Genomic DNA, 19,088 nt, shown 5'->3' with positions numbered 1-19,088 from the left:
AAAAATATTTTAAAAATTAACATTGTAAAAATGATAATAATAATAACAACAATCAACAATCATGTGATATAGTATATTTTATTGATTTCTTGTATACATTATAACCTAAGGAGCGTAAGTATATATGTATGTACTATATACTTGTATATATTCTTGATTAAGATACTTATAAATTACAGTAATTACCATTTTAATAAAAATTTTGTTCGCAATATAGGGCTTCATAATAACCTATATATGTGTGACAAACATTTTGTTTAATATTTACGAGTTCTTTTTAATTAATGTAAAATCCATACATTATTTTTGTTCGCCATTGGTGATAGAATAATTTGAGAATGTATATTGTATAAACAACATGATACGCTAAATGTCAAAATAAAACCAACGGTAAATTTTAACTGTTTAAACTAATTGGTATAACTAAAATGATTCTCTAATTTACTGGATCAGATCAAGTGAGGCTAAATAGACAAAAAAAAAAAAGTTGAAAAAAGGAATGAGAAAAATGGCGCGTATTGTATTTTTAATAAAAATGTACACCCTATTTAATTTTTTTCTCATATACGATATTTTGACTTGATCTGTTCTATTTTCAATGAAACTTAAATTAATATAAGTTATTTGAATGTGTTAGTAATTTAATGCGATTTAAACATTTCATTCGCTCAACTTTGTCTTTAATATTTATATATTTCCACACTTCCACTTCGTTGAGATATTTCAAAAATTATTATCCTTATTTTTATATTTTAAACTTATAATAATCATTATTATTTTAAGAAAAAAAAAATAATAATATAGTATAGTGAATACACTTAAAGATTTTATATTTCTTTTTTGTAATCATACAGAAAGAAGTTTTAAAGAATTTATTAATAGAATGTTAAGAATGCACTTTCACAACTGTTCTTTTTCATTTAAATCGTGAAAACTCATGATGAATTGTTTAGGATTATATTATTTTAATGAAAATAAACCCTTAGCCAAGAACAAACTGTTCTTCGGGGTTTTCTACTTGTTCAATGTCTTCCACTACACCATTTGGCGCCTCTACATTTGTATTTTCGCTGTCAATAGCTGGATCTTCTACATTACCATCAGTACCATAATTTTCACTATCGTCATCATCGTCATCATCATCATCGTCATCATCATCATCCTCATCGTCATCATCATCATCGTCGTCATCACCATCTCCAAAATCGTCATCGCTTTTAGCATCAACATCCATTTGCTCAACAACTTCAGCAGCAGCATTTCCGTCATTATCATGTGCATTCTCCTCAGCTTCTTCTTCATCGTCATCGTCCTCGTCATCATCATCAACGTCTTCATCAATGTCATCATCCACGTCATCGTCAACATCCTCTTCGTCATCACCCTCAGCCTCTCCATCCCCATCTGAATTAGTAACACCCTTTGCTTCGTCACCAACACTGCGCTTTAGTTGTACATCTTCTTCAGCAACATCGTCAACATTGTCCAACAAAGTTTCATCAATATCAATGGGTCTATCTTGTTTTTGCAATGCATGCTCTGGATGTTTCGCCTTCAAATGTCTAACAATGTGTATTATATAGTTATATTTGGCGTCACAGTAGCGACACTCTAAGTAAGTGCCATATGGTAAATGCTTGAATTTGTGCGTTTGCAAATTAAATAGTGATGTGGCATTTACACGCTCCTTGCACTCGTTGCATTCCTGCAACCAATCGAAAATTTTCGTGAAATTTAACGTTTTGTGGCTGTTTAGCGAATGTGCTGCTGATATATGATCACGCCACGTATACCAATTTTCGTATTTAATACCACATTGTGGACATAGTATAATGTATGAACATATTGAGGACTCGCACCCAAAACCATAATCAATATCTTTTTCATCAGAAACTTTATTATTGTGTTCGCCATCGTCAGCAATAACAAGCGCATCATCATCATCGTTTGTCTTGTTATTATCATTACCGTCGTTATCGGTGTTTTTCTCCTCGCACACACCACTCTCCTTATCAACATCCATACTCACTGTCGCCGCCGGAGAACTGACGGACTCTTCGTCTGGTGCACTCTCCAATTGCAATTCGAGCTCTTCCAGGCCATGATTTGGATGCTTTTGTTTCATGTGTTTTATAATGTTAATCATATAATAGTATCTGACATCACAGAAACGACAATGTAAATAAGTGCCATATGGCAAGTGCTTAAACCGATGTGTTTGGAGGTTAACAAAATTTGCACCGTTGACACGTTCCTTACACTGTATACAAATGTGTAGGTGATCATTGATCTTTTTGAATTTCAATGATTCCATACTATTTAGCTTGTGTTCCTTTTCGATGTGATCACGCCATGGATGCCATTTTTCGAATTTTATGCCACATTGTGGACATTGTATGATGTAGGGACACTTCTCATTCGACGTCACCGAGAAGTTGAGATTCTTCAACGGTTTATTGTCGTCACTTTGTTGACCGTATATATTACGCACCGAGTTCTTATAACTTTTTGTTTTGACATGATGTGTTGCGCGTTCATTGCCCATCAGTGGACATCTATTGGTGGCACGATTTAGATGCTTAAAGAACATTTGCTTGCGCACAAAGACACCACCACATTTGGTGCAACAGAAAGATTTATACGGCAAATGGCGGAATTTATGCGACTGCAGTTGACCTATAGCGCCCTTGGTATGAGTTACTGTGACTCGTTTATAACACTCCAAACATATATAATGGTGTGCGTCTAATTGACGGAAATTCAAACCTTGTCGACTGTTAAGATCATGTACAGTGACGATATGTTGACGCCACAGGGCATGTGTGTTAAACGGTTCATTGCACTGCGGGCAATAGTAGGTAATTGTTTCGTGTTCTACTGCATTGTGTAAGGAAATGAGGCTTTCAGTTGATAACGGCTTGAAAGTGTTAGAAGTAGTTGCTTGCATGTTATATGTATTACGCATTTGCGATGCTGATGATATAGCTGGGCTTGAGCTGGACGATTTTCGTGGATGTGCAAAATTGTGTTGCGTACACAGATGTGTGACCACATTAGGTTTATGATTGTAGCATGTGCTGCAGAGCCGACATTTTATATATAACTTATATGGTAAGTGACGAAATTTGTGGTCTTGTAGACCTTTCAATTTAGCACTGTTCACAATTTCCTTACATTCCAAACACTGGAAATGAAATTTATCGATTTGTTTGAAATTCAACTCATATCTGCGATCGAAATAGTGTATATCGTTTATATGACGACGCCATTCGTATTGAGTTTTAAATTCCTCACCACATGCAGGACATAGATAACAAAAATATTGTTCAATATTTGGAGTATCATCAGCGGTGTTCATTTTAACTTCCTCATTGCCAGTAGGAACCAATAGTAAATCATCATCATCATTGTTACCCCCACTAGTATTCGATGAATGATGTTTAATTATATGGTCTTGCAGCGCTTCTTCTGACTCAAATGTACAATAACACCTACCGCAGACATTTGTTTGGGTTGGTTTTTTGAAGTCATGTTGTTCCCGGGTATGTTTTTGTAATTCTTGTACTGTAGTGAAGGTTGAGTAACAATCCGGGCACACATGTCTTCTTGTGGGCATGGCAAAACTATTATCATATGTATCATCTCCATTTCTCCCTCCAAACGAGGTGTTTTCATTACTATCTTCGTCCAAAAATTTTATCTCAAATATTACGCCGTTATGACGAACGATTTCTTTAACAGGTGCTTTACGAGATATGCTCACGTGTTTAGATGTGGACTTTTGGTATGTTGCTAATAAAGGTGGCCGTATGATCTTATTTGCTTTAGCTAATGCTGCTGTCGCAGCCGTTTTGGAATTAATATGGTGTACTTTACGAAGATGCTTCACCAATCCTTTGCGATCTGTATAAGATTTATCACATAAGCGACAGCGTATGTACGCTTTGTGTGGTAAATGTGTAAAGTAATGTTGTTGAGCGTTTTGCACACCGTAAGCATTTGTAATTACTTTACCGCATAATCGGCATTGCAACTGGTGCTCGTTCACAGCCTCAAAACAAAGTGTTTTCAAATCGGTATAATGATGTGCTTTAACAATGTGCTTTCTCCACATTTTTCTTTCGAAAAACTCTTTACCACATTTAGGACACAAATAATCTATTTGTGTTTCATAAATATCACGTAGATCGCCTTTAAATTGGTCTTCAGCTAACGTCTGCTCGTCTTCATAGTCGTTTGATGGCGCAGCGTATGGGTCCAAGGAACGACAGTCTTGGCTGTCATCCATATCAGCGTCGAGTTCATCATCAAGCCGATGTTGGTTGAGCAAGTGTTTTATTATATCCTTGTAGGTAATAAACGAGCGTAAACAAAGCTTACAACGTAACCATGTTTTGCAAGGAAGATGTGAAAATTTGTGTTGTTGCAGTTGGTCTATTGCATTGTCAGCCAAAACCTGAATGGCATAAATAAAACGACATCAAAATATAACACTCGTTTATATTTAAAAAACATATATTAATATAGGACGTAACTAAAATTCTTGCTACTTACCCGGTTGCATTCCATACATTCAGCAGTTGAATTAAAACGTTTTTGAAACCCAAGGCCACTGATTGTGCAAAAGTTATGCATTTCTTGTACATGTTCCTGCCATTCATACTTTGTCATGAATTCCGTACTACAAACTGGGCAAATATATTGTATATGTTTTTCACATTGTTTCTCTTCAACACTTGGTCGCTGTTCGAAAACATGTGTAGAACTTCGACTTAATGCATCTTCTAGTATAGAGGTTCGCGGATATTTGGATTTACTCCCTGATTGTACCAGCAAACTTTCCGTGTCCTGATCGTCCGGATCAAATGGTTCATTTTTTACCTCAACACTATCACATGTGTTCTCAAAAATATCAACAGCATTTCCTTTTATATCCTTTATTTCTAACTGAGCATTAGTTACTGCAGGGACTGATGCTCGCTTGTTCTCATGCCTATTCACAGGTGTCTTTTCGCTTTGCATCATTAATATCACTTCTTCACGATGACACAAACGCAAGTGTACAATTAAATCCTGCCGATATTTATAACGACGATGGCAGATTTTACATTTAGTACAGCGATGAGGCAAATGAGTAAATTTATGTTTTAATAAATTTTCCATTGCATGCATAGCAATGGGTTTGTTGCATTCTAAACATCTGTGATACAACTTATCTATCGGTACAAAATTTAATCCCCGCCGAGTATTATATTCATGCACTCCATTTATGTGACCCTTCCAAACGCTTTGCGTATCGAATTCCGCACCGCAAGCCGGGCATATATACATTATGGCCATATCATAGTTAATTAACGCATCTTGAGGATTTTTTGTAGAAGTTGATTTCACTATAGCCGACAAGGAACGTGTTTTCGCAATTGGTTCAATCCCAAAATTAAAAATAGTGTTATCATCTTCAGCTTCTCCATCCTCATCTCGCGTTGTTGTCATTTGTTGTAATAAAGATTCCGGCATTATGTAGCTATTATCATCTTCACCATCATTGACAATTTCTTGAGGTTCACTTTTTATTTTTGCTTCCTCTTTATTGTTACCATCCTTAGCGTTGTTATCGTCATCCTCTGTATACTCATTTGAGAACATGAATAGTTGATCCATTTTTAACACATTTACTTTTTCGAATCAATAATAGATTATTCCTTTTTGTAATATAAATATATTTTAATTATTGCAAAAGTCAATTCAAATTTTTCATGGCTTTCTACTTTACTCACTTTCTGTCTTATATTTTAAGCTACTTTTTGAAGATCCCTTTCTTCTTTTTCGAATTATAATGGCAGCCAGCCCACGATTTTTCACTTACAAGTATACACAACGCTTTCACTGAAAACTGAAATTCAATTCATCTTTTAAATACTCAATATGACTTTGGACTTGGAAACAAATACAAAGATCCATGAAAGGTTTTGCAAAATATTTATTCGAAAATTTCTCAAAATCTGGAAGATACTTCCACCATTTTTGCTTAGCGGTGTACTGAGATTGTTCAAAAGATGCTAAGCTGGTTTTTGGCTTTGAGGTTGTTCAGTACTTGCGAAATCGGCGAAAAAGTGGCAAGAGCGCCGTTTAATAAAGCCTTAATCAATGTTCATACGTTGAACTTTTTTATGGACAACAAGGTAAGTACCTGCTATTCACTGAATATATCTTTACATGATAAGTAATTTTTAAATAAAGACATATCTTAATACAGTTACAAAATTATTGTCATTATGTACAACCATAGTTGATATAATGACTCAATTATATAAGGTTGTGTTACATCGGCGCATGCTTCCTCTTTGGAAAAAAAAATAATTTTTTGCTTACATTTTGATGATTTTGTGTAATTTTCAATCTATTCGTATTCAATCATTACACAAAAACGCATTTTCATTGGTAGACAATTTTTTCAAATTTATTATAAAAATAATACAAAACGGATGATTTTGACTAATTAATTTAAGAAAATATTTTTAAATTTAAATTACAAAAATATTATTGAAGATTGAACTACTGAATTTTTGAATTTAATAAAACGATAACTTCCAAGGGAGATAAATATTGATTATATCCACCTGTAGGAACTGAGGTATCACTCAATTGATAAAGGTACTAAAGTGTCCTTTCCCATATCTAAGTATTTGATACATTTGTTTACACAGCCATCATGCCGGTGAAAATAAATAAATGTAATTATATTTTAAGAGTGCACTTACGGTGCTTAGAGATAGTAATATCAAATATAATTATTTAATGTAAATAATGGTTTTAAATTATAAATATAAACCATAATGAGATGGGCAACTCTGAGCATATTCCATTTTCAAATTACTGCGAAGTTAGCTGCGAAATTTTTAAGACAAAATTCCGATTTATTTTACTCTAAGCTGCATGTTAAACTATACCGTTGGGAATATATTCAATTATTAATGTGTGCAAATGGAGAAAACTTTTCATCCAACTTCGATCGCTGCAAGTTGAATGACACACGTCTCTGGAGTCCTAGTGAATTAGTAAGTAGCTGTCCCAAAGCGAATGATAACTATGCCTGCATTGTACTGAACCAATCACTCCACTTGCCGACCGATATTGCAAAAAATATATGGCAAAATGGTAAATTATATGAAGTTTTACTAAATATAGCAATTCTTATTAATTCATATATTTAATTGTAATTGAATAGCTAAAATACGTTGTTTAGTAGATGGTGGTGCAAATTGTTGGAAAGAATTTATACACAAGTCAAATGAAAGTCTAAATTTTCCAGAATATATAACAGGAGATTTTGATTCAATTACGCAAGAAACAAGGAAATATTTTAATTCTCCTTATATTAAGTACCAACATACACCTGATCAGAATGAAACCGATTTTACAAAAGCGGTGCTGTTTTTACAGCCCCAGTTGGAAGCAAATGACATTCATAAGGTTATTGTATTTCAAGAAACAGCAGGACGTCTGGATCACATTATGGCCAATATTAACACATTACATAAGCTCCAAAGCGATATTCTAAGTATTTATCTCTTGAGTAGTTCATCTTTAAGCTGGTTACTTTTGCCGGGTAAACATAAAATTATAGTTCCAAAGGAACTGGTCGACTGCCAACATTGGTGTGCATTAATACCTATTGGCAGTAAAGCGGATAAAGTAACTACTACAGGATTAAAGTGGAATCTAAGTAAGTTTTTTGTTTAAACTTTTTGGAAATATCTAATTTCTAAATTCCTTCAGCACAATCTCCTTTGGAATTCGGTTTTATGGTAAGCACATCAAACACATATGCATCTAAAGAAGTTTGTGTGGATACGGATAGTAGCTTAATTTGGTCTATGGGATTGTTCGCGGTGGACGAGCTATAATAGTACTTATATAAAAACAACCGTTAGTTTGTACTGTTTCTACTTATGTTGATAATTGTTATGTTTTATATAAGTTAATGTAATTAATTGCCTTGACTTTGTTAAAATAATATATTTTTCTATTTAATGTATGTATATATGAAATCTTCGAAATAGTAGACTTACTCTTCAAATGTATTTTAAAACAAATTAGTAAATTACAAAATGATCTAGTGATGTCATGGGCGGCTTTATACTTATAAATAGATTTATGCACATAAAAAATGCAAACACAAGTAGAAATTTAGTTAATAAAAATCATGATTACAATCAATCAATATTGGCGTGACTTTTGCTGCAACAACAACCACAGCAAGTGTGGATTTCTTTTACGAGAACCAACTGTCATTTAATAAATATATTACATAATTATGATGAGTTCAATATTTTATTGTTAATAAGATTAATCTAGGGAATTCATTTTGAATATAAAAATTTTAATATTAATGTAACAGAACGAAAAAATAGTTTGGAATTGTTTGTTTTCATTATCAGATTTTATCACGCGTTATTAAACGTTTCATGCGTACATGTGCCTGTCTTAAATGAATTAGCAATTTCATGTTGTTCGAGATAGTGGAGCTGTTGTTGGCATTATGACCACACATTACGGTACGTAACCCATTTGAACGCACTCCACATGCCTGCGCCTGATGGAGCTGTAGTCGCTCCTTTGTTGTGAAGTATTTCATACAAATTGTGCATGGATGGAAATGCAATGTGCCTTCACTATTGTTGGGTGCTGTATTGTTTTGAACCAAATCTTTTTGACTACCATGACATTGTTGAAGATGATGCAACATTTTTGGCTTACTCGATTTAGTTTTGGAACACAGTTTGCACTTTAGATATGCTTGGAATGGCATATGGGTGAAACGATGACGTTGTAGTTCAGCAAATTGAGTAGTATGTTGCACATCCATACAGTCGAGGCAGAGGTAAGACTGTTTATTTTCGAGTAATTGAAAATTAGTTTGAATTGCATTCTCAATGTTATGTTCTTTAAAAACGTGTGTTCGCCAGCTAGTTTGTATGTCGAATTCGTTTCCACATTCTGGACAAAGATAAATAATATTTTCCTCAAAAATTGCTTTCTTGTTAACATCATCGGCTGCAGACATTTTTGTTATTTTCGTATTTTTTTCGTTTGATATTTGTTCATTTTTAATTCTTGGTGATATCTCAGCTTCGCTAAGCTTTAATCGTTTACGTGGTGGTGTCGAAATAAAATTCTGTTGTTCGTTATTGTCATCAATTGCATCGATTTCAATGCTTATGACCAGCTCTTCATCTGGCTGATTTTGTTGTTTGGTATTTTCATTTTTAACTAATTCCTTTGATTCATTTTTTTTGTTGATTGTAGTAGAATTTATTTCATCCTCAATAGATTCAAATACATCGGCACACAATTCTTCAAAGTCATCTTCTGTAACTGACTCTGTGGGAGTGGTACCAGATTTATGCTGCACCATATCAAAATCCTTAATTATTCTTATATTACTTCGTCGTAATGTACCAGTGGTTGATGACGCAGAGGTTTGCTTTTGAGCGGCAAGACGAGCCTTTTCACTAGCATATGTTTGCTTCTTAACTGGTCGCCCGCGACTATTTTCCCCACTTGTGTCCCCTAGCTCATAACTATTTGTACATTTATAACGTCTCAAAATTGCATCTAATTCTGTATTGAGGCGATCGTTTATTTTCGCTCCCCATTCAATTGGTTTCTTGATGTATGGTTTGGCTTCGTTAAAATGACGCGGATGAGCGTACACGAAATGTCGAAATATTTCTGATTTGAATGATTTCTTTACCATACAAAATGCGCATTTAAAATATAATCGAAAAGGAAGATGTGTAAAGCGATGTCGTTGCAATTTTGACTGCTCATTGGTGTAGAGCAGTTTACGACATTGCAAGCAGTAGTGGTTGCGGGAACCGGAGATACGATGCATTCTTAAATCATCAGATGTAGATGGATGAATGTCCAAATGTTTTAGCCACTGCTCAAACTTTTCTATAACCTTACCACAGTGTGGACATATAAAACGTAAATAGAATTCTGTATTTAAACGTGGATCGCGCACCATTTTCTGTTCGGCTGTTTGTGCAAAGTTGCTGCTGGTTGTGGTTTCTCCCGCGACATTCCTCATCTTGTCTGCCATTATAATTTGTCGACTATGGAAGCGATAGAGATGTTCGCATAATGCACGCTTACGCGTGAAACCACCTTTGCAATGTCGACAACGATATGTGCGATTAAATGGCAAGTGTAGAAAGCGATGATATTGGAGCAAGGCAATGGCCTGGTTCGCGTTAGCCACCCATTTATGGCAAACCTGACATTCATGGAAGCTTTCACTGATTTCTTTGAAATCAAAATCTTCTGGAGTTTTATTAATGTAATCATGTTCCTCGTTCAAATGTCGTCGCCAGTCCTGTTGTGATTCGAATTCTACGCCACATTCGGGACACACAAATGTCATGTGCTTTTCTAAACGAGGATTAGCAAAATCGTTATGACCATTGTAGGTATTACTGGCACTTGCACTGGACATTTTTCAGTCATTTAAAGTTTCCTTTTTTCTTAATATTTGATAATTAAAAAAGCCGCGAATCAGCAAAATACCACTTTGAGCATCGTATAATTTCATTGGTATATACGAAAAAATGAATTCCTTATTTTAAGTTGCCACTTGCAACAAATTGATAAACAGCTGTCAACATTTTCTGAGGCATTCAAAAAAATATTCGAAACAATATTCATTTGAAAATTATTCGTTCTTAATGTTGGGTAAAATATATAGCTAATTTACCCTGGATTATTTTATTATTTATTAAGCAATTAACACGGATTTATCTATGACACGGGTTTGTTTTGTTTCTGTAAATAACTCAGAGAAAGCGTTATAATATATGTTGCTGCCTGTTTCGAAATTAATATTCTTAGCGTTGCCACTGCGGTATTTATTTATTTATATATGCTTGGGCTCATGAGCTCGAATACGATTCGAAATATATTTAATATGTTCATTGCAAACGTATACATACGTGTTTTAACGCCCACTATTGAAATTGCCATTGAGTGTATTATGTCAAATTATATATCTATGATTTTATATTGTTACGTATGTTTCACTACATTTCGCAAACGCATTATTAAATGTCAATCAATCATCTTATTTTCTTTCCACGACATTTATTTCTGTCAGGTGCTGTCCTCTTTAGATTTCATGTACTGCTGAATTTTCCCCAAAAAGAAAACCTTGTAGGATTTTTGCGTGAGCATCAGACCGTAAAAAGTTTATAAATAACGATTTTTCTTATTAAAACGCACAAAAGGAAGTTTTTACAGGAAAACTATTATTTGATGGCGAGTAATTTAACTTTTAAGTAAACGATATCAAAACGAATTCAATATAGTTAATGTGTGAGTGGTGAAAATTGTCGAGCAAGGTGTGAAAACCTAATCGGTACTACGCTGTGTCTCCAAACCACCCACCCGCCACACAAAAGAAAAAATCGAATGTGTGATTAACGACGATAAACTGTTGTTTTTGCCATTTCTTGCCAACAATAAAGGTATAAACACGTCTCCTTACACGAAATTATATTAGTTGTTTACGTAAAAAAGACTAATATTTTGCCCACTATTTTATGACTGTTTTTGAAAATAATTAAATAAATGAATTGATAATTAATTTCACATATTAAGTATACAAGCAAATAAAAAGTGTACGTATGATACGCAATTGAACAAGCTATCACTAGAAATTATATACTTAAATTAGTAATTTGTACAAAAGTTGGGTAAAAAGGGAAGCAAAACCATACAAGCTGTGTCGTCAGCGACGTACAAACGGACCACAACAAACAGGCAACAGACAAATAATTTATATTTTTCAGCAACGTATTATTTAGTGCAAGCGTACTTTGGGTGGTGGTTTAGGTTTGGGTATTTTGGCGTGAGCCCGTCATGTCCGACATCATGAACATCGATAGCATTATTTCACGATTATTAGAAGGTTGGTATCAACAAGTTTCTCTAGAGACTATGCTAACGCAATTAAATTTTTATAAATAATTAATTTGTTACATCAACTTATATACGTTCAGTGCGTGGCGCACGACCTGGAAAAAATGTTCAGCTATCTGAAAGTGAAATACGTGGTTTATGCCTCAAGTCACGTGAAATATTCCTTTCGCAACCTATTCTACTGGAACTGGAAGCACCTTTGAAAATTTGCGGTAAGTCTTTAATTATTTATGAATTTATTTAAGTAAACTGACGCCAATTGGCATTATACAACTAAAATAAAATGTATAAAAAAGATTTATGAGGTGTAGGATCAACAATAAATTAAATCAACAATTACAATATTAACTGGAGTATTTTATTAGATGTAATTTGATTTCTAGAATAAAGACCCATAGTGAGCCACTATAACAGTCCACTTCAGTTCTCGCACAGGCGCGAATTCGAAACAAATGTTGATCTCAGGCACGTCAATCAGACCATTCACTACTTTGAAGCAAAATTTTAAGATTATACCTGATCACGTGCTTGCAGGTTGGTGACATTGAAATGGTCGTAGATGTCATTTATTGAGGTATGTTCTCAAGAGCGGCCACAATGGTAACCCAAGCTCTTACAGAGATTAATTTTTATTTTTCGATACGTTTTTATTGGGGTGTCGGTGAGGGAAGGGCAAATTCCGGAGTCGTATTCCGAAACTGGCAGAATCAAACCTTTTGTGAAGAGTAAACTTAGTCCCAAATACTTTAATAATAATAATAAAACATAAGAAAAACAGATAAAACCCACAATATAGTCATTATGAAAACATTCGAAATAGAAATGTATTTACGTAACTAGAAAGAGATGAGACGTTTTTAATTCCGCATTAGTCATTTATGAAATGTTTAATAAATGCTTTAATAACAATAACAAAAGTATTAGTAAAAGGTGAAAATAAATGTAGATAATCATGCATGACTAGAACATTTAGTTGTAATACATATTTCTGAGTACTGTAGATTATTTTAGCATCTAAGTTATGACATTGAAATTAATATATACATATATATTACTTTTTTGCTTTCAATAAAAAAGAAGTGTTTCAGTTGGCATTTGACAAGAAAGAAGATGTATGAACACTCTTTTTCCGGCTCAAAGCATTTTATGTGCCTTTTGGTCGAAATTAAAGTAAGCGGGGAAATTTTTGTTTTATCTGCTGTGTCTCTTTTTCGTCTAGAGAATTTCAATGATTTGTCAACGAATTTTGTCCATCGTCCTTAGTTTTGTATAGATATGAATATTGTGCATATTTGTATAGTAATTCTCCCCTCAATTGTTGTTGTATTACCATGTCATAGAATTTTACTTTTATTGTACCTATCTGATGATCGTACTGGAACTTAACATTTTACTTTATATTTGCGTAGGCGATATCCATGGTCAATATTACGATCTGCTTCGTCTTTTTGAATACGGCGGTTTTCCACCAGAATCGAATTATCTATTTTTGGGCGACTATGTCGATCGTGGCAAGCAGTCATTGGAGACTATTTGTCTGTTACTGGCTTACAAAATTAAGTACTCGGAGAACTTTTTCTTGTTGCGTGGAAATCACGAATGCGCCAGCATAAATAGAATTTACGGGTGAGTACATGCTTTTTTAATTTTGATTAGCAAAGTCGAATTTACTAAACGAATTTCGTCTTTTCTGTTTTTGCAGTTTTTACGACGAGTGCAAACGGCGGTATACAATAAAGCTGTGGAAAACGTTTACAGATTGCTTTAATTGTTTGCCGGTCGCGGCTATTGGTAAGTTTATACATATTTACATGACGTACGTCAAATGCTTTTTGAGTGCACACTTGGTTTGTCTTTGTTCGACAACTTTAAATATTGTTAGCGAGAAAAAAATTATGATTTGAATAAAATTAAAAACAATTAAAATTTTAATATCATTAAATTTCTACTTTGCAGTTGATGAAAAAATTTTCTGCTGTCACGGTGGTCTCAGTCCCGATTTGTCGTCAATGGAGCAAATTAGACGCATTATGCGTCCAACAGATGTGCCCGATCAGGGTTTACTATGTGATCTCTTGTGGTCAGATCCCGATAAGGATACAATGGGTTGGGGAGAAAATGATCGTGGTGTGAGCTTCACATTTGGCGCTGAGGTGAGCTCTCTTTAGATTCTGCAATTACACGTCTAAAAAATTCCAAAACATTACAGGTTGTTGGGAAATTTTTACAAAAGCACGACTTCGATTTGATATGTCGTGCGCATCAGGTTGTCGAAGATGGTTATGAGTTCTTTGCTAAAAGGCAATTAGTCACACTCTTTTCGGCACCAAATTACTGTGGTGAATTTGACAATGCAGGTATGTGATCCACGCATAAACTTGATATACTTAAGAAATGCATTCAATAGCGTCAGTAAATTAAAAAGCAAATGTGAGATCTGCTTTGTTAAGCTGCAGGAATCTGCTAATATTTAATTGAGATGTGGTACAAATGACTGCTAGATGCTAGTACTTTTATAACCCACATGTAACGAAACTAATATTTTTCCAAAACTTTGCGAATCAATGCAATTCTACAATGATAAAATAGTAATTATTATTTCTGAAACGCTTTTTTCAATTGTTCGATTAAATTATTTTATCCCTTCTATTTTCATTCGCCCAGGTGCAATGATGTCTGTGGATGATACACTTATGTGTTCTTTCCAAATACTGAAGCCGGCTGATAAGCGCCGCTTCGTCTATCCGAATTTCGGCAGTTCTGCGCGTCCGTTAACTCCGCCACGCGGTGCCAACAATAAAAATAAAAAGAAATAAATAAATGTGCAAACTTAGTAGAATTAAAAAGACGATAAAGGCGTAATTAAAAAAATTGTTAAATAATGCAGAAAACGAAAACATGAAAAAGAGATGTAAAGCAAAAACATAAAAGGCACTGCAATAACAAAACCTTAAAAATAGTGCAAATAAAAGTAAGAAGGGCGAAGACGAAACAGCTGTAAAATAGGCAGCTGCCACACAAAATAACATTATTTGTATTTGTGTAAGTCTATACACAATAATAATCATCAACAACACAACACATAAAAAATCAGAACTTTTTGTTGACAGTACCGCATTTTTACACTATTTTTTAAGTAGCTCCTTGCTTAAAGGCTTTATTTTTTATGCAAATGCACTTTATGTTCGCAACATTATACTAAAAGACATGCGTTCAATTCAATTCATTTTCGAAGACATATATTTTAAGGCTAAATTCGAAAATACAAACAAACGGGTTGAAAATAGTGTTGCGAACAGTTATTGTTAAATTTAAAGGGGTTTTTTAGTATAAGCTAAATGTGTAATTTCGAATATTCGCATGTATATTAGACATTAAGCACAAACAACAACAAAGTACATGTAATGTGAAATATTTTCATCCTAGTTCGGACTTATTTTCACAAAACAAGATATATAACTTTACCATAGCACTTATAATTTGTAAATGTGTGTTACAGAGATTCCTGAAACATTAAAGATTTAAAAAATATATTTTCTTTCGAAGTACAAAAATTGTTTTTTCGAATTTGCCAAACGGTAGATATATAATATGTACATTAAAAGCTTTAAAATACACGTTTGTTTATGTATAAGGATTGTCAACTTATAAAATATACGTATTGATTATGAAGGGAAATAAAACTATAATATATTATGGCACTCAGTTCAAAATGGAAATAAATTGATTAAAAAATTGAAATTTCATTATTATTGTTGGTCATACACGGTATGTTCGATAATGTTGTAATTAGCAAGAAAGAAGAATACTTTACTATTTTAAAAAAGAAACCATATTTCGAAAAACACACACACACAGCAAACACTTTTAAAAACTGTAGGATATTATTGTTGATTTTGTATGTATTGTTTCATGAATCATGTTTTGAGTGCCGACAAACAGATTTTGATTGCGTGCATAAAAAGCTTCTTTCCTGGGATAATATATTTGACAATTGTTGCTGAAGACGTAATCGGACAGCCGTAATTCGATTTGGCGAAAAATGTCATGAAATTTATTATATTTATACAATTTTAATACTTAATAATTAAAAAGTAATTCAAAAACTTAATTTTCTATATTTTTGTGGAATATTTGGCTATAATTGTATAACTTAACATTATTTTGAACAAAAACTATATGTGCTTTGGTTGCCTATGTACTATTTTAAACAATCGATATCGTTGAAAATTCATTCTACATATGTACAATACATATATGTATGTATGTATGCGGTACACATTTATGATTTCTCGCTTCTACCAAAAATTGTTTGTTAACTCAATGTTTGTTTATACAAAAATAGATATACATTAAGCTGCATGCCACATTTTTTTACTGTTATTGAAAACTTTCAAACACACACTCATAGGACGCACGGAACATTTTAATAAAATTAACTGTATGATTTTCTCAATTAGTTTTAAGTTTAGCAGTTGCATTGATTCACACCAAACACAAAAATAACAACAACAAATGCAAATAATTGTAAGTAGTAGTGGACTTAACAAATACAAAAACAAAACGCGGAGCAAGACAAACTCCAAAACGAATGCATATGCACTACATTTGATATAAAATTTGTAAAATAACAACAACAAAAATAGCCATAAGAAAAATATGTGTGTAAAAATAAAAAAGCTATGAAATATATTTGCAAAAAATAAGACAAGCTAACAAAAACTAGATTTGTACGATCAACTCAACACAAGAAAATAACGACAAAAATAATGCGTTAATATATTGTTACCAGCTAGTTTAAATGTACAAGTGCATACATAAACTATTCTATTTAATCGAAAATAAACCACTTTCCACTTTATATGCCACTAAAACATTGTGAACTAGTTTGTATCTTGACATACTTTGAACATCGCTGGTTAAATGATGACACTCGAAAACTTGCCGGTTCAAAATTGTTTTCTGTACATTGGCTATTAATACTATAAAATTGTTTACTGTCTTGTCGATATATCGCAAATAACATTTTGGAAAAAATAAAATTTTTGAAATTATATAGCAAATTCTCGAAAATAATAATAAGCATATTTTTTAGCGCATTTGTTATCCATTTGTCTCTTAGTTGTTCTGTAAATAAGTTGGTTTTAAGCAATTGTGAAAAAATTTAAATTTGTCAAATAAAAATATTAAATTAAATTGTTTCTTTTTTATATGTATATCAAACTATTTATTTATGTCATACAAATGGAAAATTGTCTAATCACTGAAAAAAAATTCATATATTTTTAATTCGTCATAAATAACACTAAAACTTTCAAATTTATCGGAAAATTAGGTATTTGTGAAAGTAGAAGTTTTAATTGCATTTAATTTGGTATGCCATTGGTATCATTCAGATAGTAAATTTTCAAGATTACAGACAAGACACGACTGAAGAAATTCATATGGTTATTGGTTTGATTCCTGGAAAATTCAAGAACTACATATGTATTTATAAATGTACATATTAAGTGTATTTATCAATAGTTTGGTATATCTAGTTCATATTTGTTATATGAGCTAATTCGAAAATATCAGATCTTGGACAAAACCCTTTTTGTAATAAAAATGGCTGTAAGTCTACAATTGCATTTGATCATATTTTTACTAAAAAAAATTAAAATTATATTTCCTAAAGTAAAAATGCTTCGATTCTTTGAAATTATAGATGCAAATTTGAATCAAAATTGTTTACTAATACTGATACATTTGTATGTGCATATATACACATTTAATTAAAGACATTCTTTAATATTCATATTGGTTGAATATATATATGTATATAATAGTTGTTAAAACATGAAGCTTAATAAATCATGGAAAAACGCAATAAAAATTTGAATAGTAAAATACAAATTTTTTAAACTATTTTATTCGGAAAAAAGTATTTCCGACATTTAGCTGGCTTCTAAAAGATGAAATGTAAATTTTAAAAATTATATATTAATGCTTGAGATTCGTTTCGAGGAAATTTTCAAAAACAATAAATTTTGTTTTGAAATTGGAGCGGCATTAGTAAATTATTTTGTTTCGTAAGCTCCACCTCCGATATACTTGATGAGGTGTGCGAAAGCCGGAACATCCAATACAAATGAAAGCAATTTGTTATGTTTTATCAACGTTACAAAATATAGAGCTTCATCAACGAGAAAAAGGTTTCTATTGACTCCAAATAAAATATTTAATCATAAAAAAAAAAATGTAATTTTCGAGCGAATAAAATATAATTATAATCTATTGGTAACAATCAAAAAATGTGAGCAACAGCAAAAAAGTGTAAGCTAAATGAAATGATAATTTTGTTCAAAATATATTTAATGCGTATTTTTTATTTTATTAAAGCATATTAAAAGAGTTGCATTCCAGTGGAGTGTGCGCAAAAGACAAATAGAAAAAATGCATCTTTAAGAACAATATTTAACGAAAAATTTTGCATGATTCTCGACTTGCATCTTCGAAAGTCTAGAGCTTTCTCAAGTGCTACATGTTGCAAAATTCATTTGAGACTTATTTAATTAAGTTCGAAAAACATTTTTTGTCATTTGGAGTTAATTTTTATGTAAAAAAATTTTACAATATTTAATGACAGACACAAGAAACTTGAAAATTATGAAGAGAGAAAAGAATATGCAGAGTAAAAGTGAATTTTTAATTTGTTTGCTCAAATGAAATATGCTCAAAAGTTTATATAATTGCAATAGTTAGAAGAGAGAAAGAAGAAACTTTTAGAATTTTGAAAAGAAAAAAAAATTGATTCTATTCAGACTAATTCAAAATCCCACTCACATATTTACATAAAAGAAATACATATATTTGGATAACTTTTTTGTTGAATTCAAAAGCTTAATGTGCTTTGGCCGCATCATTCAAGTGTTAACAACTTTCAGCGTTAAATAAAGAAATGAGTGCGAAAGCTCTTACCATGTATATTCGGTAAAATATAACCAGAGCTGGTGAAAGCTTCGCAACGTTTAAAGCTTTTTGTTTTAGAAACATTTCAGTTTTTCTGGGTGTGTTTCAAAACGAGTAGTCTTTCAAAAGATAAGCAAAAGTTTTTACTACTTAAAGCT

At 32.4% G+C, this 19,088-nt stretch overlaps 4 protein-coding genes across 7 annotated transcripts; 2 read left to right on the top strand and 2 right to left on the bottom strand.

The window, feature by feature from the left end:
- Positions 1-843: 843 nt before the first annotated feature.
- Positions 844-6,185, bottom strand: LOC108969979 (zinc finger protein hangover-like). Of its 2 annotated transcripts, none has more exons than XM_018935044.1 (3): positions 5,778-6,185; positions 4,555-5,675; positions 844-4,456 (listed from the first exon to the last, which is right to left on the bottom strand). In XM_018935044.1, the coding sequence occupies exons 2-3, from the start codon at positions 5,659-5,661 to the stop codon at positions 983-985; spliced, it is 4,581 nt and encodes a 1,526-aa protein (XP_018790589.1). In that variant the 5' UTR covers positions 5,662-5,675; positions 5,778-6,185; the 3' UTR covers positions 844-982. The 2 variants fall into 2 exon arrangements, with proteins under 2 accessions (XP_018790589.1, XP_018790583.1); XM_018935038.1 differs by having other exon boundaries at positions 845-4,456; positions 4,555-5,702; positions 5,778-6,184.
- A 636-nt stretch (positions 6,186-6,821) lies between these two features.
- LOC108969970 (thiamin pyrophosphokinase 1) lies at positions 6,822-8,224 on the top strand. The gene is made up of 3 exons (XM_018935032.1): positions 6,822-7,158; positions 7,229-7,726; positions 7,780-8,224. Exons 1-3 carry the CDS (start codon positions 6,837-6,839, stop codon positions 7,905-7,907), a joined length of 948 nt encoding a protein of 315 aa, XP_018790577.1. The 5' UTR covers positions 6,822-6,836; the 3' UTR covers positions 7,908-8,224.
- Positions 8,118-11,036, bottom strand: LOC108969944 (zinc finger protein 236). The gene has a single exon (XM_018934993.1). The coding sequence runs from the start codon at positions 10,499-10,501 to the stop codon at positions 8,438-8,440; it is 2,064 nt and encodes a 687-aa protein (XP_018790538.1). The 5' UTR covers positions 10,502-11,036; the 3' UTR covers positions 8,118-8,437.
- Positions 11,037-11,155: 119 nt separating this feature from the next.
- LOC108969951 (serine/threonine-protein phosphatase alpha-1 isoform) lies at positions 11,156-16,821 on the top strand. 3 transcript variants are annotated; one of them, XM_018935019.1, is made up of 8 exons: positions 11,156-11,238; positions 11,850-11,968; positions 12,060-12,191; positions 13,389-13,605; positions 13,682-13,770; positions 13,936-14,132; positions 14,189-14,336; positions 14,644-16,821. In XM_018935019.1, the coding sequence occupies exons 2-8, from the start codon at positions 11,920-11,922 to the stop codon at positions 14,793-14,795; spliced, it is 984 nt and encodes a 327-aa protein (XP_018790564.1). In that variant the 5' UTR covers positions 11,156-11,238; positions 11,850-11,919; the 3' UTR covers positions 14,796-16,821. The 3 variants fall into 3 exon arrangements, with proteins under 3 accessions (XP_018790564.1, XP_018790551.1, XP_018790559.1); XM_018935006.1 differs by having other exon boundaries at positions 11,299-11,968; XM_018935014.1 differs by having other exon boundaries at positions 11,212-11,525.
- Positions 16,822-19,088: the final 2,267 nt, after the last annotated feature.

This window comes from Bactrocera latifrons, unplaced genomic scaffold (genome assembly GCF_001853355.1).
Source record: "Bactrocera latifrons isolate USDA-ARS-PBARC rearing strain unplaced genomic scaffold, ASM185335v1 scaffold_106, whole genome shotgun sequence".
NCBI lineage: Eukaryota > Metazoa > Arthropoda > Insecta > Diptera > Tephritidae > Bactrocera > Bactrocera latifrons.
This window is presented reverse-complemented; position numbering and strand designations above follow the sequence as displayed.